We start from the raw sequence: 23,793 nt of genomic DNA, 5'->3' as shown, positions 1-23,793 counted from the left end.
CCCTTTATACATTGCTGGTAGGAGTGTAAACTGGTGCATTTTAGAAGGTTCTTCTAAAAAGTAATTATAAATGTAAAATATGATCTAGAAACTCCACTCCTAGGTGTCTAGCCAAGAGAAATGAAAAGATATGTCCACATAGACTTACAAATGCTGCACAAATGAATGAAGAAAAGGGAGTATATCTATATAATGGGCAAAAAAAGGGATGAAGTCCCTGGTATGACTTCATAACATTACATTTAAGTGAAAACAGGCAGATACAGAAGACTGCATATCCCATGATTTCACTTACATGAAATGTCCAGGAAAGGCAATTTAATTGAGACAGAGAGTAGATTTGTGAGGTTGGGGGCGGGAATGGGGAGCGACTGCAAATGGGCACAAAGAGTTTTTTAAGATTTTATTTGAGACAGAGAGAGAGAGAGAAAGCAAGATCACAAGCTGGGGGAGGGGCAGAAGAACAAGCAGACTCTCCACTGAGCAGGGAGCCCAATGGAGGGCTGGGTCCCAGGACTCTGAAATCATGACCTGAGCTGAATTCAGACACAACTGACTGAGCAACCCAGGCACCCCTGGCACAAAGAATTTTTATGGGGTGATGGAAATGTTCTAAAATTGGATTATGGTGATGGTCGCACAGTTGTTTAAATTTACTAAATCACCACACTGTATTCTTTTTTTTTTTAAGCTTTTATTTATTTGACAGGCAGAAATCACAAGTAGGCAGAGAGGCAGGCAGAGAGAGAGAGGTGGAAGCAGGCTCCCCGCTGAGCAGAGAGCCCGATGCGGGGTCCAATTACAGGACCCCGGGATCATGACCTGAGCCGAAGGCAGAGGCTTTAATCCACTGAGCCACCCAGGCACCCAACAATGGAAATGTAAAAACACACTTTTAACCAGTGAGTCAAGGAAGAAATCACAAGGGGCATCAGGAAATACTTAAAAGATGAATGACAACGAAGGCACAACACAGTAAAACCATGGGATGTTGCAAGCATGGGCAGTTCAGTTCAGGAAACTGAAAACAGTTAAAGGTCTCACATTAACAACCTAACTTTACACCTTAAGGTGCCAAGAAAAGAAAGCAACATAAACCCAAAACCAGTAAAAAGAAGGAAATAGTAAAGATGAGAGTGAAGAGAAACAAAATAGAGACTAGAAAACAACAGAGAAAATCAGTGAAACTGAAAGTTGGTTATTTTAATTTTCTGTGTTTTCATGTGTGAGGCCACAGCATAAACCCCTGCATATGAGAAGTTTCTGGTCCCTTGATGATTTTCTCTTATTTTTTCTGTTTTGTCTCTAGGATGCTTATTAGTCAGATGATGGACCCCCTAATTTATTGTTCTAGGTCTCTTATTTTTTTTTTATTTTTATTTTAAAAAAGATTATTTATTGTGTGAGAGAGAGAGCAAGAGAGAGAGAGCACTTGAGTAGGGGGGGAGCAGCAGGGGGGAGGGAGAAGGGGGTCAGAATCTCAAGCAGACTTCCCTCTGGGTGTGGACCCTGATGTGGAGCTTGATCTCATGATCTGAGCGGAAACCAAGAGTCAGACACTTAACAGACTGAGCCACCCAGGTGCCCTTCTGTGTCTCTTACAACAAAAATCTTCTTTGCCTTTCTATTCCATAAAGAGTTATTCAGATTTTTCTTCCAGTGCTGTCAGATTTTTAATTTTAGCAATCATATTTTTCATTTCCAAGAGCTTTGGAAAGATTGTCCATGTTAGTGGATGTCATTATTTTGAGGCATCCTTTGTCAGATGACAATGTTACTCTGTTAGCTTTGTTTAGGCTCCTTGGTGTTCCCTGAATTGTTTCCTCCGGCATCATTTCTTCTCTTTATTTTGGTCTTTGTCTTTCATGTTACGTTGTTTTTCCAATTCTCAGGTGATGGTTAGCTCTTCACATCTGAGACCATGGCAATGGAACACAACCAGAAATTGTGTTCCTGGGGGAAGTTTATCAACTGGTAGGCTTCATTTTGGGGTGTTGAGTGGGGAACCAACTTGTATGTTGGGGGTTACTAGGGGCCAGAATGTAGGATTCTTTTCTTCAGGATCCTTCATTTCTTTAGAAAAGAACCTCTAGTTTTTTGCCTGAGGAATTGATGCCCAATTGTTCAGATAGGCGTATTCACTCTCTGTGTATAGACTTTAATTCTTTTGTTTTTAATTAAGAATTTTAATTAATTCTTCTGTTTTTTACCAGTCTCATAGGTCACTACATCCACAGCAACTTTGGGGTCTGTGGTGTTGGCAGTTTTCCTTCTTGGCTACATCCCCAAGTTCTTCTTTTACTTTTATTTTTCCAACAGTCAGTGATGCAGTTATTGAACAGATAATATTCTTACCTGGTCCCCCGTATAACTGCTGGATTATATGTAAGATGCTTTGTCAGCACCAGCAATGAGACTGGTGTCGGGGCTGATGTGCGAACAGATGGCAAGTTCTCTTAAACTTGACTCTCGATTCCCTGCCCTAGGCTGATCACCTAATTCTGAAAAGAATTTGCAACAGGTAAATATTTCAGGATTGTAGCCATCTGGATACACACTTAAGTCAAAAGTTGTTCTGTTATTACTTTAATCTAAAGGTGTCAACTAGGAACTCCGAATGTTGTTTTGTCCAAATGCCATTGTTATGTTAATTTAAAAGGTTTCCTTTCAAAGCAGCCTGTCTTCACAACAGTAGAACTCTGGCAGTGAATTTAGTGGTCTAGGATTAGATGAAATTGTGGCTAATTTCTGGTCCCAATCTGAAATTTAAAACAAATTAATGATTTATTTTAAGACCATTCACTCCTAAATTTTAACATATGGTCAACAACAATTCTGTGCAATAACAAAATAATTTGGTGGATTTAAGACGAATATAATATGTAAAAGATGGGCGAGAAAAGCACTTGAAACTCAAAAAAAGATTATTTCTGTGTTTCAATCTCTGATCAATAGGCAGACCGTTGAATTAGGCCCAAATGTAAATAAAATTAAATCAGCCATATAAATTGGCATTGGACATCCTAATTTTAGACCCCCACACCCTTTAAGCCCTACATTAATAACGGATCATTTTGTATGATGTTTGTGTCAAACTTCAGATGTGACCATCCCTAAAGTCATACCCACTGGAGTTCCGTTGTACTTTATAACCTCTTATCTACAGTCACAGACAGTTCTGCTGTCCAAAGGTGAGCTTTCAAGGAGGGCTGGGGTTAAATACGTCAATCATCTTGATGAACCAAAAAGCAGAGCGTTTCAATGATACCATCGTAACACAAATATATTATGTGTAGTGCTGTCACCGTGTTCGGTGTTTTACTTACGTTAATATCCACAGTAATCCTCACAGACCCGCCCATAGTTTCACCATCTAAGAAAGATTAATGAACTTGGCCAAGTTCACAGGATTGTGAGGGGACCCAACAACACAGGATTATCTGGCCCCAAAGTCCCTGATCTTTTCCCTGCTCTCTTCCACCAGCCACAGCATGTCAATAGCATGGAAAGACACAAACATTCTTGATATTAAGAATAGATAACATGTGATATTAAGAATAGATAACATTTCATTGAACCCTGGAGTATGACCAGAAATGCCATCCCTGGAAGGATTTTTTATTTTTTATTTTTTATTTTTTTTAAAGATTTTATTTATTTATTTGACAGAGAGAAATCACAAGTAAGCAGAGAGGCAGGCAGAGAGAGAGGAGGAAGCAGGCTCCCCGCCGAGCAGAAAGCCCGATGTGGGGCTCGAACCCAGGACCTGGGATCATGACCTGAGCCGAAGGCAGCGGCTTAACCCACTGAGCCACCCAGGCGCCCCTGGAAGGATTTTTTAAATCGAATTTAGTAAAGTGTGTACCTGTCCGTAGTAAGTAACCATGTGACTTCCAGAGGCTTACGGTGGGGTTAACATAGCAACTCTGACCTTCTGGAGGATTTCACTGTGTTTCAGGAAATATATCTAAGTGGCTTAGGAGTGTGAGGAATCCCATTCACCAGCCTCAGTGATCCTTGGTCAGAGTTGCTGTGGAGCCGAATGACCCATTCATTTAACGAGGTAAATTCAACAGACTTTTGTGGGGGATTCCTTCTAAATCTCCATGCCCACAGACAGTAGATGCTATCGAGCCTGAAAAATGCTATGCAAATTTGGGGTGGGGAATACTATGGAAAGGACGTGTGAAATGATTTTTGGGATTTCCTTACCATTTGATAAAGTGAAATTATTGTTCATGTGGAATTGTGGGGGTGACGTCTTTGAAGGTCATCATCGAAAAACAAAATGAATAATTAATTGAGAACTACAGAGAAAATTTACCCAACTTGCTGAGTACCATTTACTCCAGCTACTTTAATAATTTAATATCATTTAATATTTTCACTTTGAACAATTTAAGAGATTTTCAAGGATAACTTTGATTCTATGTGATTATTACTTTAGGCTTTGGTTTTAGAACTTAATCCCTATATAAGATACAATTCCATTGCCTTGGGTTTTTTGTTTTTGTTTTTGTTTTTGTTTTTGTTTTTTGGCACGTGCCGATTCTTTGGTCAGTAATAATATAATGGCTAACTTTTTTTTGAAGGGTTATAAATGTTACATGCAGAACGCTAAAGTCTTCACATGGATATCTCAGTTCTCTTAGGTAGATACTATTTTTATCCTTTTGCAGATGAGAGAATGGAAGTTCAGAGAATCTGAGGGTCACACTGTTATTGAGGACATATATTTTATTTTTGCAGCATGAGTTCTTTTAAGTATTTGGTGCCAGGGTGAGGAATACAAGGGCAATTTTTGTCTGAGGGGCCATCCTAATCCTCCCAAGCTCAAGTTCTCTAAGGACAAAGTCTTCATTTCTTACACTGTGTCTTGCCCATAGTCTGTGTTGCCTAAATATTCCCTAAAGAAATGAATGAGCCCCCATGCCCTGAGGAGGAATTTTTTACTGAAGAAGAACTTGCGTAATAACTGTGATCTATCACGATCTCTATTTAATCTGTTTCTCACCAATTCCCAAAAAGAAATAAGAACTGACCATGAAATGCAAATCAGTCCTAAGCCCTGCCTTTAAAATCTGATCACAAGGACTGGTCAGATGGTCAAGAGGAAAAAACCCACCATCCTGATACACAACTTACCAGCCAGCTTACTCTGTGAGGAGCCCTTACCCCAAATGACTCCTTCAAGGAGTCAGCCTCTTGATTCAAACAAATGCTTGACTGAGCCCCTGCTGTGTTCGCTCTCAGTGCTCAGATTTATGACCCCTCTCTCCTGGGTCTCGCCTGCCTGACTGTTGTTTACAAAACAATGGCCAACCAAGTATCTGGCAAATCCATCCAATTCTCCACTGTTCCCAGCTATCATCAGCCGCAGAACCACTGCTTCCTAAACTTGGCTGCATGGTGGGATTAATCTGGCAAGATTTTAAGGTATTGATGCCACCCTCTCCCAGCGGGAGATCCAGGTTTGAACGGTCTGGTTCTGTCCTGGGCATTGGGATTGCGAAAAGTGATGTCACTGAGGTTAAGAACATTTAGCCTAACCGTTGCCATGGCCTCCTGACTCACCATACTCGATCTCTGCCCCACCCGACTCCCCAGCCTGCCTCCTTTTCCTTCTCCACAGTTAGAGCAATCTTCTCAAAATGTGTTTTTAATCATGTCACCTCTGTCCTCCTTCCAAACTTTTTGCTGGTTTCCCATTAATCTTAGCCTAGAGGTGTCACAGCTGAAAATGACCTGTAAACCCTCTCCTTGTTCGAGCCTCAGCCAGCTCCACCCTTCCTGACTTCTGTGCTTTCGTCTATTTCTTTGGTACTTTTTTTTTTAGTTCCTCAAACATGTCACGCCCCTACCACAGGGCTTTTGCACAAGCCCTACTCGCTGGGAAGCTCTTCCCAGACTCCTTGCCTGGTGAACTTCTAGCTCATCATTTCCTCAGAGACGTGTTGTTGTCCCTTTCTGACTTCTTAAGTGCTCCTACGCCATCACATAAACTCTGCTTCCTAGCATGTATGGCAGGTGAAATTGTATGCTTATTTCTCTCCTCCTTCCCCACTGAAGCTTCCTGAACATAGAAACTTTGTGTCTATTTTTGCTTGATGTGGTATTGCCAAAACCTTGCACAATGCCTGGCATCCAAGTAGGCTCTCAAATTATTTACTGAAAGAACACAGATGAATGAATCAAAGTGCTCTCGACAGCAGATCTATCACCAAGCCCCACTGATGTCACCTCCAAAATATCTCTGGAATCCATTCATTCTTTTTCGTCTTCCCTGCTGCTCCAAGCTGCCATCATCTCTGTTCTAAACTAGTAAACGGTTCCCTCACTGGTCTGCCTGCCCTGCCTCCTGTTCATCTCCAAACAGGGTCTTAGCAGCAGCCAGAGTGATCTTTTAAAAATACAAACGACAGGGCCCTCCTCTCTTCGAAACCCGTTCAGATCTTCCCTTTGGGCTTGGACTGGAACCTGGGCGTCTTCCTATGCATACCCTCACTGACTACACGCCAGCTCTGCTCTCTCCTTTCTGTTCCTCAAACACGTTGAGGCCTTTCCTGCTTTCAAGCTTTCACGCTTACTGCTCCTTTAAATGCTCTTCATGTGACTCATTGCTATTTTCCAGGGCTCAGCTAAAACCGTATAGAGGTTTTTTTCCCTGACTGCACTATTAAGGTAACTTCCCTTAGCCGCACTTAACACCCTGCTCATTTCCCTTACAGCCCTACTACAGTCTATAATTTTTTAAAAAGATTTTTATTTATTTATTTGACAGAGAGAGACACAGCTAGAGAAGGAACAAAGCAGAGGGAGTGGGAGAAGGAGAAGCAGGCCCCTGCAAAGCAGGGAGCCCAATGCGGGGCTTGATCTCAGGACCCTGGGATCATGACCTGAGCCAAAGGCAGATGCTTGACAACTGAGCCACCCAGGCACCCCCAGTCTATAATTTTTTAAAAATGTCCTTGGTTATGCTCTGTACCTCACCCCCTCTCCAAAGAATGTCAGCTCCTTGGGAGCAGGTATCTCGTCAACCCCCACCAGACATACAGTGGCTACTTCATAATGGGTGCCGATGAGCGAATCATCTTACGGTTGCTGGCTTCCAAGATGGGTCCCAGGAATTCTCACCCCCTGGCATCCGTGCCTTATATCATCCCCTTGCACACTGCCTTAGGGCTGGCTGTGTGCGACTGGTAGGACACCTCAGAAGTGACAGTGTGTGTCTTCTGAGCCTAGGTCATAAAAGGCATTGCAATTTCCCCCTTCATTGGCTGTTCCAGGGCAGGACCCATGGCACCCCTGTGGGGAGCCCACTCGGAAAGGCACAGAGAACCCCATCGCCAGCCAGTGTATGAGTGATGGCCATATGAATGAGCCACCCTGGACACGGATCCTCCGGCCCCAGTCAAGCCTTCAGATGATCGAGGGCTCACTGACCTGTGGCTGACCCCTTGAGAGACCTGAGCCCGAACTGCCCAGCTAAAAGGTAGAAATCATCATCATTCATCTTCTAAGTCACTAGGCCTTGGAATGCTACATTACTCCAGGAAAGATGACTAATGTGCACTCAATCCGTGGTTCAGTGACTGGAGCTGTGAATATTTCAACATAAATTACCTCTTGAATGGGTTAGGCCTCAGACCTCCCAGGGGAGGGGACTGTTTGACCCTGTTCCTATCTTAAGTTTCCTGCCTGTGCTTTCCAGCGCCTCTTTCAGTTGTCTACGGATGCCATCTTGACGCTTCTGCCAAAAACGGTTCTTTCCTTCAGAGGCACCGACCATTCTGCCAGACGTGGAAGGCAATGAGCTTTACTTTCTCTCTCCTCCCTCATGAATTCTCTCTTAATACCACCTTTCCCACTCCAGCTCCTACAGCACATGAGTCTTCTTCCCATTTCCCACGAAGCCTCCTCAGTTCAATTCAAGAGCAAGGGTTGGGAGTGCGACAAATCTGGATGACCTGGATTGACGACTTACCAGCTTGAGGAAGTTTCCTGAAGTCTCTAAGACTCAGTTTTCTCTTCTGCTACATGCAGTAAATAATAATACCTCTTTTCACGGTGGCTGTTGGGACTCATGGCAACCACGAGTGTGGACACACTTGTGTATCCCACTTAGTACAGTTCTGGGCACAGGACAGATACTTTAAATAGTAACAGTTTATCCTAAAATGCAGACATTGAATCTCCACTCTACACAGGCACAGGCAAGTTCAGAGGAGCTGAGTGTCTTGCTCAACACTGCAGAGCTAGAATGTACAGGCCAGCGGCCCCTAAGGCCCGAGTCCTGCCCACGCTTCCACAGCTCCATCCTGCCTGACTGCCAATGTAGTCGTGCCTTCTCCAACCCATCCTGAGCAGGCCGACCCACCAACAGCCTCCGAGGCCACCTGGGCTCTCCCTTGACAGGTCCTAAGATGGCTCTGATTGTTCAGATGAAACTTTCCAGACTCCCTCCTTGAACTCCTCTTCAGTTCCAGCCATTCTGTCCTAATTTGCCAACTGCATGGGATCCCCCACTTCCTCCTGCCTGGCCCAGACAGGCCAGCGTCCTCATGTCTGGCATGCTCCTTGCTCCCCCACCCTCCACAAGGCTCACCCCTCTAGCTGCAGGGTCCCTGTCTGCAGTGTGCACCACTTTTCTGCCTCAGACCTCTTCCAGCGGGGCCCAGCTTGGGTCCCCATGGCCTCATGTTCTAGACCCATCTTCCTACTCTGCTAGTTGCTTCTCAATAATTCAGTGATAGGCTGATGGTTTCTTCATCTTCCTGATCAGAATGGGAACTTCCTTTCTCTGAGGTCGGAGCCTGGACTTGTGTTCACCTCCTCCCCTGGCACCCAGCATGGTGCTAGGGACACAGGAGATGGTAAATATCAAACCCCTTTGCTAAACACTCACCTGGGGCTGTAGGTTTGGAAAGAATTAGGAATTGTCTAAAACAAGCACAGGAGAAAACCTTCTATGTCCGTCTAACTGGAGTCCCTCATAGCAGAGCAGTTGTAAAGAAGGTCCTGTTTACTATCGTTTTGGTAACTCAAGGCCCACCCAAATTCCCACGTGGGAGGGAAGACGATTTCCTACTCAGTCAGTCTTGAAAGGGCAAGCTGCTTAGCCAGTTCTGTGGGGACAGGAGCCCCACTGACACCTCCTGACCACCAATTCTTTCCAGCTGCTCAGTACCTGGAGGCTTCTGTTCCCCCCAGGCCTCACCCTTCAGCCCCTAACATGCACTCCCACCCACCCCAACCGTCTTTAATACAGCCCTCCCGGGGCCTCCTGGGGGATCCTCACTTCCACCATCCCTCACTCCCTCCTGGCACCTCCTTCCCTAAATGAGCTTATCTTAGCTACCAGCTCCCTCTCCTCTCAGCTCCTTTCTCAGCCTCCAATCCTCTCCCCTCCGAGACCCCAGCTTTTCACTGCTGGTAACCTCTCATGCCAGATGCCTCCTGCCCATTTCCGCCCCCTCCGGCTTCCTCTACTGCCCCCTCTCCATGTCTCCACTGTCTGGAGAATGCCTGGTTCCATCTGCATCCCGTCTTCCTGGTTGCTGTGATTCCTGGTTCCCTTGGGACCTGAGCCCCATCTCTGGCCTAGCACTCCATCTAGGCTGCTGCCCTTCAAAGGGGAGAACAGAAGGAAGGGCCTATCCTTCTCACCCCCAGCCACCACCCCTGCTGTCCTTCTATGCATTTCCTTGTTCTTGTTCAAGCAAAAAGAAAGAAAATTATTAAATAAATAGTAATGCAAATGACTTTCAGCTGTGACAAAGGCAGTATTGCTTAAGGGTCAAGCACAGAATTCTATATCTCAAATGGCTTTGGTCTGAATTCTGCTTCTCCCACCTACTGTGCTGTGATCTGGGGCTGCTTAATTAATTGTTTCTGCAACTTGATCTCCTTTATTGTAAAATGGGGTAAGTAATAACACTTAACTTAAAAGCTCTTAGGAGAACAAAATATGTGTCTGCCACAGTGTAAGAGCCCCCAGAAATTGTGAGGTTTGCTCATTTAGAAAGTCTGTCAATGCAGCAACTCCTCCCACTTGCTAAAATTCAAAGCATCAATGACAACAGGAATACAGGTAATGTCTACATCGGTGTCCATGTGTGTACCCCCAGGGTCACGTGGTGTGGGGGCTTGGTTGTTCATACTCACACATGTTGCAACATAGACAGAAATTTTTGAAATTTTTGAAATATGTCTTCAAATGTCAAATAATTGTTAGAAAGCCATTTAAAATGGGAGAATAAGAAAGAAAAAAATTTCCCTTAATAATACGTTTAGGCACAATAAGGAATCTGTTGAGTAACAAGGAGCTCAGTGAGACGTAGTCACACTTGAGTATGCTTCCTACCAAGAACATTTGTGCATTTTTTATCCTTGATTCCATAGGGAGCTAGAAAAAAGAGGAGAGCAGCCTTGGTTCAGTCTCAAAATTCTTCCTGCACTAGGCACACATGAATGCTTTCCCCCAATTTGACTGGTCCCTGATGGCAGCGAACCCATGAGAAAGGCTCATCTGAGGAGAGGTTGATCTCAGAGAGTAAGAGCGGTTGACCTGACTTACCGATCTTGTAAAATGGCAGAGAATAGTCTCTTTGGTAGGTGGTTTCTTTATACCATGGTTCAGCAGGCTTTGAATGTCTTCGGAAACAAATATAACGAATGAGAGTTTGTTGGTCGAGTTGAGGCTGAATCGGACTTTTTCTCTGGGGTGGGATTGTCAAGTCTATGAGAGGTCTAAATGAAAATAGAAAGAGCTTACTGACCATCCAGTAGAAGAAACGCATTCCATGTTCTCATCAGCCGAGATCCACTCTCTGGAAGTAGCCAGGAGGCTACTGAGATGCCATTGGCAAGACTCCATAGCTCCAGGGTCAGCCCAGCAGTTTTCAGTGGGTGGCTCAGGGATCCTGGTTCCCTGCTCCCCTGCTTTAACATCCTTCCTCCTGCCCAATCACAGGTTACAGAAGGTGACCTGCATGAAAACTTCTGTAGGGTCTGCTCATGCGTGGCTACTTCCTGTACTCCAGATCTCCCCAATGCCCTTTCCCATTGTAATTTTTCAGTATAACTGAAATTAGTTATAACTTTCCTGTACCTCCACTCAGATAACTACCCTCTGAAGGTAAAAATAAAGAAGAATCAGTATATAATGGGGGAATAGCTTCATGCACTTCTGGGAGTACACATTCACTGGGCAACTTGTGGGAGAATACTTTGGTGATGAGTATTGATATCCTTAAAATGTGCATATACCTTGTCGCAGCAACTCCAGAAAGTAGGAATGTCAGCAAAGACTTAGCTCCTAGAATGCTCACCAAAGTATTTTATGATCATAAAGAAATGGATATAATCTTCATGTGGAAAAAAGGGGGATTATTTAGAAAATGATACGAATATATATAAGAGTACCCTACCACCGCTAAAAGTGGTGCTGTAGAATTATAAATTTTGAGATGGGAAAGAGTCTGCAATACAGAATTCGGTCTAAACAAAGGTTTCAGTTGAAATGAACACTTTAAATGGATGAGTTGTATGGGATGTGAATGATCTCAAAAGTATTATAAAGAACAAGGTTTTAATCAACAAAATATTATCAATCTGAATTCAACAATACATTAAAAGGATCATACACCATGATCAAGTGGGATTTATTCCTGGGCTGCAAGGATGGTTCAGCATCTGTAATTCAATCAACAAAATATGCCACATTAACAAATTGAAGGATAAAAACCATACAATCATCTCAATAGATGCAAAAAAACATTTGACAAAATTCAACATCTATTTATGATTAAAAAAAAACTGTCAACAATGTGGGTATCAAGGGAACATATTTCAGTGTAATAAAGGCCCTATCTGACAAAGCTCACAGCTAACATCATACTCAAAGGTAGAAAGCTGTAAGCTTTTCCTCTAAGATCAGAAATAAGACAAGGATGCTCACCCTCACCACTTTTATTCGACATAGTTTTGGAAGTCCCATCCAGAGCAATTAGGCAAGGAAAAGAAATAAAAGGTATCCAAATAGGAAAAAAAGAAGTAAATTGTCTCTATTTGCAAATAACATCATTGTATGCAGAAAACCCTACAGACTCCACAAAAAAACCTGTTAGAACTAATAAAGGAATTCAGTAGTGACTCCTGGGTGGCTCAGTTGTTAAGCATCTGCCTTCAGCTCAGGTCATGAACCCAGGGTCCGGGGATCAAGCCCTGTGTTGGGCTCCCTGCTCTGTGGGAAGCCTGCTTCTCCTCCCATTCCCCCTGTTTGTGTTCCCTCTCTCGCTGTGTCTCTTTCTGTCAAATAAATAAATAAAATCTCAAAAAAAAAAAAAATAAAGGAATTCAGTAAAGTTGCAGGATACAAAATCAATGTACAAAAATTTATTGCATTTCTATGCACTAACAAGGAACTATCAGACAGAAATTAAGGCAACAATCCCATTTACAATTGCATCAAAACAATAAAATACTTAGGAGTAAATTTAACCAGGTGAAAGAACTGTAATCTGAAAACTGTAAGGCATTCATAAAAGAAATGGGAGAAAGCACAAATAAATGGGAAGATAGTCTGTGCTCATGAATTGGAAGAATTAATATTGCTAAAGTGGTCATACTATCAAAGCAAGCTACATTTTCAATGCAACCCCTATCAAAATTCCGGACATTTTTCATAGAACTAGAACAAAGAATCCTAAAAGTTGACCCATAAAAGACCAAAATAGCCAAAGCAATCTTGAGAAAGAAGAACATAGAGGAGATATCATCCTTCCTGATTTCATATTATGAACTACAGTAATCAAAACAGTATACTATTGGAATAAAAATAGACACATAGATCAGCAGAACAGAACAGTGAACACAGAAATAAACCCACATCTATGTAGCCAATTAATTTATGACAAGGGAACCAAAAATATACAATGGGGAAAGGATAGTTTCTTCAATAAGTAGTATTGGGAAACTGGAAAGCCACATGCAACACATAAAGCTATTTTATAACATACACAAAAATCAACTCAAAATAGGTTAAAGACATGAAGGTAACACCTAAAACCATAAAACTCTAGAAGAAAACATAGGGAGTAAATTCCTTAACATCAATCTTGGCAAGGATTTTTTTTTTTCTTTTTGGATTTGACACCAAAAGGAAAGGCAACAAAAACAAAAATAAATGGGACTACATCAAATTAAAAAGCTTTTATTGCACAGTAAAGGAAGCCAACAAAATAAAAAGGCAACCTGCAGAATGGCAGAAAATATTTGCCAATCATAGATCTGATAAGGACTTTATATCCAAATACCTCAATAACTCCTTCAACTCAATAGCAAAAATACAATATGATTAAAAAATGGGCAGAGAATCTGAATAGACATTGTTTTTCCAAAGAAGATGTACAGAGGGCAAACAGGTTCATGAAGAGGGCTCCAAGTCACTAATTGTCAGGGAAATGAAAATGGAAACCACAGCGAGCTATCAGCTCATAACTGTTAGAATGGCTGTTATCAAAATGGCAAGAGATAAGAAGTGTTGGAAAAAAAAAAAAAAAAAAGAAAAGGAACCCTTGTGCACTGTTGGCAGGAATGCAAACTGATGCAGCCCTGTGGAAAACAGTATGTGGGTCCCTCAAAACATGAAAAATAGGACTATCATATGATCCAGTAATTCCACTTCTGGATGTTTATCAGAAAAAAAGTGAAATTCCTGTCTCAAAGAGATAGCTGCACCCCCACGTTCATTGTGGTGTTATTTGCAAAGGCCAAGACACAGAAACAATCGAAGTGGTCATTGACGGACGAATGGATGGAGATGTTGTGTATGCGTATAAAAAGGAATACTATTCAGCCACGAAAAGAAGGAAAACCTACCATTTGCTGCAACAGGGGTGGACCTTGAGGACATTGTGCCAAGTGAAATGTCAAATAGAGAAAGACAAGTACTATATGATCTCACTTAAATGTGGAATATAAATTAACAAATGCATAGAAAAAGAGAACAGAATGGTGGTTGCCAGAGGCAGAGCTGGGGGATGGGGTAAAAAGGGTGAAGGAGGTCAAAGGGATAAACTTCCAAAAAGTAAGTTCTGGAAATATAATGTACTGTATGGTGATTATAATTAATAATACTGTATCGTATATTTGGGAGGTGCTAAGACAGTAGATCTTAAAAGTTTCATAATAAATAAAAAAAGTTTCAAATAAATAAAATCTTTGAAAAAATACTATTCATTCCATTTTATGTAGATCTGGAATATTCTGCATGATTATCTCTGAGTGTGACACTATGGGTAATTTCAATTCTTTTTTTACTAATGTTTTCTGAATTTTGTAATAAACATGCATATCTTTAAATTTTATTTTATTTTCCTTTTTTTTAGTAATTTCTACTCCTAATGTGGGGCTTGAACTCATGACCCAGAGACTGAGAGTCACACGTTCTACCGACTGAGCCAGCCAGTTCCCCCAACATGGGTATTTTTGAACTATAAATTATATGAAATGAGCAGCTCTAGGTGTGAAAAATATCAGATGTTGGGTGAGATTTAGGAACATCTAAACCCAATCATCTATTAGTAGGATGTAGTCTTACTTGATGGGATCACCATGATTAATCATATTTATTTTTTTTAATTTTTTTTTTAGATTTTATTTATTTATTTGACAGACAGAGATCACAAGTAGGCAGAGAGGCAGGCAGAGAGAGAGAAGGAAGCAGGCTCCCTGCTGAGCAGAGAGCCCAATATGGGGCTCGATCCCAGGACCCTGAGACCATGACCTAAGCCGAAGGCAGAGGCTTAACCCACTGCGCCCCCAGGCGCCCCGATTAATCACATTTAAACAAGGTGACTGAAACTATATAATCATAATGTATTGTGATTCCATATTTGGGTTAAAAACTTGATTATAATGGGCCTTCTTCAATGAGTGGTTAGCAGAAATGGATAGGTTCTGTCCAAAGTTCAGGGAAAGCAAGGGCGAGAATGTTACGGTTTGGGTGTGGTACAGGTTGGGGGGTGGGGAGTGGGGGGTGGAGGGGTATCTGGTGGATGGAAGGGGCTCCATGGTTCATCACCTTGGAGAAACATCGAGAATTCCTGCCCACCTCTACTTGCTCTTATTTTATGCTTAACAGGCACTGGGGCTTGTAAAGTGGCTACCCTAAATGGTGGACAGGAACACTCCTTTCCCTACAAGGGCATGCCCCACACCCCCGCAACGATCAAACATCAGTTGCCTGACCAACAGGTCAGTCCTTCGTGAGGTCAGGTTCTGTGTAACCATCCCGGATGTCTGGTCACTTCTGTGCCTGGCTTCGGAACCACATCCTGGTGATTGTCCTGCTGGACTGGCCGCCCACTCCGCCTTCGCCTTGGGTGTTTCTATGGAACCAGAAGAGTCGCCATTTTCAAGTAATACATCAGTGTCCTGAAGATAAGACTTTCATCCAAAGGATCCGATTCTAATACTGGAAACACTAAGTTGGTAGAGGAATATATCTGGGGAAGGTAAGCCACGAGACGCCTATCAAATTAAACTACAACCACAAAAACTGAAGATAGGACTTGTCCCAAGAACTGCATTATTTCCCGTTTTTTTGTTTGTTTGTTTGTTTTATTGCTTTGTTTTGTTTTGGTGGGAGGAGTGGAAAGTGCTTAGGGGCTTATCTTTTCCTTCTTTTTAACTAGAAGCTTACTAAAGTCACTGAGTGGTATGTGCACTCAGTTTCCCCCTTAAGGCTGGTCTTGGGTGGGCATTGGTCTCGTCAGAGTCAAGTAGAAGTAGAGTCAAGGTTCCCTTTGCCTGAGCCGTCCTATGGTGAGGACTGACATTCAGGTACTGGGTATTGGAGTCGGGGGGTGTCGTCACAGCCCACAGAACCCCTGGGGAGAGTGCCCTGGTGGTGGGGCCACCCTCGACAAGAGTTTAGTCTATTGTGTATTTAAATTAGAACACAAAGGCCTGAACTGAAAATCAGAAAACGTGCGTAGTTCCAAGAACCTGCTTTCACACCAACCAACTGTACCTCGGGTACGATACATGGCACTTCTCTGGGCTAAATCTTATTCACTTAACTGGATCAGAATGACCTCTAATGCTACTTCTAGTTTGATCTTCTATTAAGTTAAGACTCTGTGCTGCTTAATAGATGGCATGGCTCCCTTTTCCTTACATGGAGGCTAATCTAGAGTTGACTATAGTAAAAGGCGATTAAGAGAAGAAATTTGTAAAATATATTAGACAATGAACTCAAAATTATAGCAATCATATTTCGAATGCTTACTGTGTTCTGGAATTTTACACCAATTATTTTACCTAACAGATAAGGTAACCGACTCCAGAGAAGGATTTAGAGAGAAGGTTGCCCACGATCAACCATTTCAAAAGTTAACTCAAATTGTGGCTCCTAACTACTATGGTTTCTAGCCTCTCCAAACTAGAAAATAATATCGAAGTGACTGTTTTTTATTTTTTCCTTTTCTTCTTGTTAAAAATCGCATCTGGAAAGGCAGAAACCATTTAGGCCAAATTCACAATTTTACTGAGAGAGAAACTGAGTCTCAGGAAGGGTAAGTTTTTTGAACAAGGTGAAACTCTGAACTCATGATGTTTCTTAAATTTCTTTGATGATTTCATAACATTCTATATTTATTGCTGATTATAAAGTAATACATGTTCATTAGAGAAAATCTGGAAAATGGAGAAAAAGATAAAAAATAAAATCAAATACTGCCCTCTTACCATTCAAAAAAAGCCATTGTTAACAGTTTGGTGTGGCTCCTTCCACATTTTTTTTTTTTAAGATTTTATTTATTTATTTCACAGATAGAGATCACAAGTAGGCAGAGAGGCAGGCAGAGACAGAGAGAGGGGGAAGCAGGCTCCCCGCCAAGCAGAGAGCCCGATGTGGGGCTCAATCCCAGGACCCCGGGATCATGACCTGAGCCTAAGGCAGAGGCTTTAACCCCCTGAGCCACCCAGGTGCCCCCCACATTTTTTGAATCCATTAAATAACAATTATTATTATCTGTTCTTATTACTATTATGACTACAATTTGTGACTCCCATTTTTTTTTTTCACTTATTCTTCTCGCTTTAGTGAAACTTTTGAGAACTAAGATTTGGGAAGGTGTCTCACCTGGGGTGTCTCTTCATACTAGAATCAAAATGGACTCTAGCCAGCTGCCCGGGGTAATATCCTCGGACGTCCTTTCCCTGATGAGTGATGAATATACTAGTAGAGAAAGTAAGAGGGGGATTAAAAAAAAATAAAAAAGAAGTTACTACCATTAGTTCTTTACAGAAGAATGCCACTTGTGGTCTGATAAAAAATTCCATGCACTTTGCCCCTGGTTCCTGGCAAGGAGCTCTTGAAACCCATGGAATTTCTTTCTTGACGGGAGTATCTTCTGTTACCCATTTTTCAGGATTTGGTTCTCAAGATTCATAAGGAAATATTTGTCTTGTCAGATATTAGTTTCAAAATATGAGAAAAAGAAACAAGAAGCCATATAAAACCAGGGGGGCAAATGCTGATAATTGTTGCAATGTGAAAATGGATAAATGGGTGTTCCTTATGCTGATTTTTTTTTCTACTTTGGGTAGATTTACAATCTTTCACAAGTGTTTTGTTTTTGTTTTTTAAACTGTGATGATTAAGCGTATGATGCAAGAAATGAACAGGATTAATGAGCTGGCTTAATGAACAGGCTTAAGGCATAGGGCGCTTTGGGCTGGAGGAGGAAGCCTAGCCCCGCTGGGGAGGGTTGGGTTTTGAGGAAGTTTTGAGGCACAAAGGGGGGTAGGAAGTGTTTCTGGGTGTGAAGGTGAGACAGGGAGGATAGCTGAACCCTCAGAACTGGGGGCAGACAAGGCGAGACGAGGTGCGGTGAGGCGCGGTGAGGGTGCGGTGGTGCCCAGACCTCACCTTTTGAAGGACATCTTATTTTATAATCAATTACTTTTCCTTATAGATTATAGTCCCTGCATTATGTAGTTATTTAAGAATTGCATGTAGTTGGATTATGTTATTTGCAGATTTTATTTCAGAAGAGCAGGAGGAACATTACAAGATATTTGTTATAAATAAAGGGAGCATTGTGTCTTGAGAGGTTGAGAACCACTCTTGTAGGTGACATGGAATCTTGGTAGCATTTTAAAGAAGATGAAAGGCGGGACACCTGGGTGGCTCAGTTGGTTAAGCAGCTGCCTTCGGCTCAGGTCATGATCCCAGTGTCCTGGGATCGAGTCCCACATAGGGCTCCTTGCTCCACAGGGAGCCTGCTTCTCCCTCTGCCTCAGCTACCACTCTCCCTGCCTGTGCTCTCTCTTTCTCTCTCTGACAAATAAATAAATAAAATCTTAAAAAAAAAAAAAAAAGAAGATGAAAGGCTTAGGGACATTTTTATTCTAGAAAGATCTTTTCCAGTGGCAGCGTGGACCACAAAGTGGAGGACCATCGGACGAGAGGTATAGAGACTGGCCAAGAGGCAATGGTAGTCACTGACTACCGGAGAAACCCTGAGCTGTGTGGAGGGAAGTGGGGGTAGGCAAATAGGATGGAGAAGAGATTCTAGGTGAGGCGAATTTTAGAAGCCAAGATGTGGCCAGGGTTGGGATCCGTGTGGAGTGTGTGGGGGCCGGTGGGAACCTCGCTGTCTAGAACGTATGAAAGGCAAGCACTGTGAACAGGGTGGGTCTGTCTGTCTCGGCAAACAGGACCTCGGGGAGCTCTGATTTTCAGAAAATCACAGGCTGTCCGGACCTGCCCCATGGCTGGGATGATGTGACTGAGCCCCGAAGAGTACATAACAGCAGGGATTTAGTCATACAGAGCGGGAGGAACTGGCACAATAACACGGAAAAAATGACATTTCTGAGCGCCTGGGAGAGGGACTTTCTTGAGCACCATCCCATTTCTGAAGCGCTACCTTGGAGAGATGACCCTAGGGCCGTGTTATGGTTTGTTAAGAACCCAGGTGGGGTTCCAAAGCCACACTGGTTTCTCACAGTTGCTGTGTCATTTCCAGTAGGCTGAGTTTTGACCATGGGTTCTTCCCTAGCATGCATATAACCAGTGCCTGCTGTATACAGGTGAGTCACCTAAGCCCTGCTCCTTGAACGTAGTCTGCCAAAGCTGTTTTGAGAATGGAGAAGCCCTTCTTTGCCAGCACTGGGTAATAAGCCCTGCTCGCCGTCCCTGGGGAATGTCTCTTGGTGGGTTTTGGCCCAGGAGTCGAGAAAGGAAGGGAAAGTGTGTGAGCGGGTGCTGGAGGGAAGTAGGGCTGGGTGGAGAAGCAGAATGGTTTGGGGAATAAAGGGCGGCTTTTGCCTCCAACTCTTTGGGTAGACTTTCCAAGCATCCCGGGTGACTAACTTCAGCTCAAACAGGAGAAAGCTCCCTGGCAGGAGCTTAATGAGGGGCAATGCCCACCCTGGCCTGCCAGCCCGTGTTCCCAGAGGCCTCACCGTGGCTGGCCTCTCCTGAGAGGCTTGGGAGAGGACCTGGCTGAGGAGACGTGCCGGGCTCTGCTTAGGCCCATCCGTTAACTTGGCTCTCAAGATTCCTGAACAAGTTGTAGGAAGGTCTTTCCTTCTTGTGTGGGAGCAGGAGTCCTGCTTTGTCTGATTCCCCCACACATTGTTTAGCAGTCTCTGACAGCTTAGCTCTTTCAGGTGACATGTTCTGTCTAGGCAAGAGCCAACCTGTCCCCTGGGCGGGTGCATGTTGCCAGAGCAGAAATCTGGGCTTGTCCATGGACAAAATTCAGTACGTACAGGAGAAGCCAAGAGTGTTCATCCCTCAAGAACCTGGCCCCAAGGCCCGAGGTGGCCCATGATCCTAAGTGACTGTGCTATCCTCTGTTATGTCTGTGTTGAGCCTCAGGCTTTAGGAAGGTGATCTCATCTAATTCCCAGTCACATTGCCAGGTAAATATTACGAACACCCTGTTACAGAACAGGAGATTGAGGCTCAGAAAGGTCAAGGCTCTCTGAACATCACCTGCCTGGTAAACGCCAGAGCCACGGATCAAACCCCATTCGCTGAACTCCATGGGGCATCCAGAGTCATCTCCGTGTACACAGGATGGCTTTTTTCCAGAAGAGTTCAGTGCTATTTCTATAGGAACTCTGGGGTTCTCTCATGGGCAGACAGGAAGTAGAGGTCGTGCACCACAGGAAGAGGAGAAGGAATAGTGCGGCCCTGATGGACGCGGCCTTCCATTCAGTGAGACAATTCCCCATTGAAGGCCCTACTGTGGCCGCCATGGGCCAGGTGCTAGGGACACAGTGATGATAAATACTGTCTTCTACCCAAGAGTTCATGATCTGGTAGGGAAACCACACTCAGGCACTAACTCATCACACACAGTGAGTAAGCGCTGGGCCAGTCAGGAACAGGCTCAAGGGAATGAGTCACTTAGAGAGGACATGAGCAAGTCAGCACAGAGGATGGGACAACACCATGCTCGCTCTGCCATCTCCCAGACTCGTTATCCCCTCAAGGAAGAGGGGACCCTCAGGTTCCCTGTTAGTAAAGTGTGGGGCACCATCACCCCTTTGGAATGACTCCCTGAGTCAACCAGACGATGTGAACATCCTTGGTGATCTCTGGTAGGTGCTGTCATGGCTCTGGGAAGGAACAGCTGCCTCTGGGTCTCCCAGACACCACTTCAGGTGGTGTTTTAAAAATCCATCTTATGTTTGACAGAAATTTGCTATCTTTTCTCTTCCACACTGCACTGTGCTTCCTCCACACGAAGCAATCGTTTTGGGAGCATCCTGTGCTTTGTAGACCAACCTGGCCCTCAGCCCTGCCTGAGTGGGGCCTGTCGCCTGGGGGTGACAGCAAGTCACATTTGCATCTGATACAATTCTTAAGGGAGCTGTGTGAGCCCTTGAATATTTAATTTTATCAGGTGCCCCTGCCAGTGTGTGATTCCATTTTCCCTCACGAGGAGCCAAGATTTGGGTGTGTAGGGAGGAACCTGATGTTGTCTGAGAGGAAGGAGGAGGTCCGTGCCTTCCACAGCGACTGCCAGTCAGCAGGATGCCAAGCCACAAATCTGTGACAAGATACTCACTGATTCATGTTCATTTTTTTTTTTTTTCAACAAATGCGCACTGAGGAACTACTGCTTGTGGCCATCAGCTCCGCAGAGGTGACAGTGGTGGGCGGAGGGGGGCAAATGAGCCCACCCCAGGGACCTCCCTGGACATGCCGCCAAGTGCAGGGATCAAGAGCACAGATGTTGGGGCCAGACCCGTGGCTTCAAATCCTATCTCTAGGATTGGGACAGTCACTTAACTACTCCATGCCTCAGTTTCTCCTCTATACCTCACAGTCGTTGTGAAGATGAAATGAGCGAATATGCGCTGGGTGTGAGCAAGGCGGGCCTGTTGGGGGAACAAAGGAAAGACAGTAGGAGGGAGGAGGCTGAAGCGGGGGCAGGGCCAGTTCATGGAGGGCCGCATAGGCCCCAGCAGAGTTTAGATTTTATGCCACATGCAGTGCCTGGAGGGTTGCCTGCAACGGAGGGCTTTGATCCAATTTACATTTCATGGAGCGCCCTCTGGAGGACGGGAGGGAGGAGGACAAGAGTGGGCAGTTGGCTGTCGGTGATGGGGAGAGGCAGCTGAGTGTGGGAGATAACATTCCAGAGGTACCACTGAGGAACCTCATGAAGGGTTGGACCCCCCCCCGCCCACTGTTGCAGAGATCAATGGCGTCAAGTCCACAAGGACCAGCTCCACCGTGAGTACGGTGGGGAGGCTGGGACCCCAGCCTAGTTCAAGCAGCCTGCCTCCTTGTGGGGCTCCGATGGATGAGCACAGAGAACAGAATCCAGCCCCCCCACCTTAGGACTTCATGGACCCCCTGCCTCCTGCACTGCATCCCACCCTAACCCTCAGACTTCCCACAGGCTGGCTTAGGCCAGGCCCAGTGACTCTGACTTGGTTCCACAGAACTCCAGGCAGCAGCATCTGGGGGAGGTCTGTTTCCATTTTGCCCAGGATGACCCACAGTTAAATAACCCGACAGTGGACAAGACAGGCCTCAAACACACTCAGAAAGACCAAGGGCTTGTGGGGAGGCAGAAACTGGGAAATACAGGAACCCATCCCTGTCTTCCTCCAGTTCTTCCTCATGTGGGTTAAGGGTAGTCTGGAGCCTCTCCGAAGAGGACTCACAGTATCTAGGAACAAAGCATCCTTTCGCTGCCCCTACTTCAGTAATTTCTGGAAGCAGAAGGACTTATCTTTGTTGACTAAACATTGTTAAAAATAACTAGATACGAAAACAAAACATGAGGCTTACTTGAAACCACGAAGCCAAAGAGGCTGACCCCGAAGTCACTTGCTATGGGAGAGTTCCTGCCTGAATTTCATAGCTTCTAACCCTTTGCAGACCCCATGGCCAGTGGTGAAGGGAAGGCGAGGTTAGGATCTACAGATTATTATCCACTATCTCTCAGCAATGAATTTAGCACAGTAAAACACATCTAGGACTTGTTAGTCTTGGGCCATCTATGAATCGGGAGAAAGCATAAAAATCCTACTTAGTTTCAATTTGTTCAAACTCCCCCCCCATATGGCAGAAGGATGAAGGAGTCTGTTTGATTCCAAGCAGAGTAAAGGGCCCCCCACTAAAATGTGGGCTTTCCAAGCAAAAACCAATATCCTTCCCTCTTCGGGGAGTTCGAAGTTGCCTATTTGCTTGGATTTTACCATGAGTGTGGGATTTTTTTTTTAACTTTCCCCAAACCCAAAGAAATGTCACTGGAACCTCTGGGAGCAGCTGTCAATCAGAGAGCAGCAGGTGAGCAAGTTGGCCCCCCAGGTGTCCGACTGCCCCAGGGCAGCTCTGGATGGCATCTCTGTCTGCAAGGACATTACCTGGGTGGGATCACTGGGCGGCGGTCAATAAATTCTCGAAGCCGGATGGCAGCCATGATGGATGGGAATCTAAAAAATATTACAGAGTGAAGGTCGATATTGCAAATCCATACACACTACATACTACATAGCATATTGTGTGAACACACTCTACCATCCATTTCCACGCAGGAGCTGTCTAGTGCCACCAAGTCTGTCTTGAAAGAAATAACAGTAAGAAAACTGAGGAGTGGATAGACTAACCATGGCTTTTGCAAAAAAAGGACAAAAAAAAAAAAGGTGAAAAACATAAACCAATACATACAGATATGCTTTTTTTTTTTTTTTTTAATAGAAACTACTGGGGCACCTTGGTGGCTCAGATGGTTAAAGGTCTGACACTTGATTTTGTCTCAGGTCATGTTCTCAGGGTCATGAGACTGAGCCCCACATCAGGCTCCTCGCTCAGCAGGAAGTCTGCTTGTCTCCCTCTCCCTCAGCCCCTCCCCTTGCTCTCTCTCTAAAATAAGTAAATAAGTCTTAAAAAAAAATGTAAAGTTAAACCAGAAACCACTGAGCTGGTTCTCACCCTGATTAGGGTGCCTTCCTACTACATAAGCTTGCAGGCTCTGTGTTTCACACCCAGAATCCCTGGCACCTAGAGCTCTGGATAGGAATTAGACTCCTCCCACCCCACAGACTGGTCTGAGACTCAGTAGGCGGAAACAAGACCGAGGCCACTGACTGCTGCTTGGAACTTTTCTACTGGCAGGCAAGGCTGGGAAGCTGTGGTATGGTGAGTTTCTCCAGCATTGGGTGTCAAGAGGCAAGTGTATTGAAGGCAGTGGCTGAAACCTGCTGTCCATCTTTGGGAGTGTGGAGCAGGCGCTGCAGTGGCAGTGGTGG

The 23,793-nt window shown here is 44.3% G+C and overlaps 1 protein-coding gene across 1 annotated transcript; it reads right to left on the bottom strand.

Moving 5' to 3' along the window:
* Nucleotides 1-2,667: 2,667 nt before the first annotated feature.
* LOC111150626 (chromosome unknown C1orf100 homolog) lies at nucleotides 2,668-22,964 on the bottom strand. The gene is made up of 4 exons (XM_022508116.1): nucleotides 22,909-22,964; nucleotides 17,150-17,245; nucleotides 10,577-10,653; nucleotides 2,668-2,759 (listed from the first exon to the last, which is right to left on the bottom strand). Exons 1-4 carry the CDS (start codon nucleotides 22,962-22,964, stop codon nucleotides 2,668-2,670), a joined length of 321 nt encoding a protein of 106 aa, XP_022363824.1.
* Between the last annotated feature and the right edge of the window lie 829 nt (nucleotides 22,965-23,793).

This window comes from Enhydra lutris, unplaced genomic scaffold (assembly GCF_002288905.1).
Source record: "Enhydra lutris kenyoni isolate GAN:26980312 unplaced genomic scaffold, ASM228890v2 scaffoldscaffold24, whole genome shotgun sequence".
Taxonomy (NCBI): Eukaryota; Metazoa; Chordata; class Mammalia; order Carnivora; family Mustelidae; genus Enhydra; species Enhydra lutris.
Note: the sequence above shows the minus strand (reverse complement) of the source record. Positions and strands in the feature narration are given on the sequence as shown.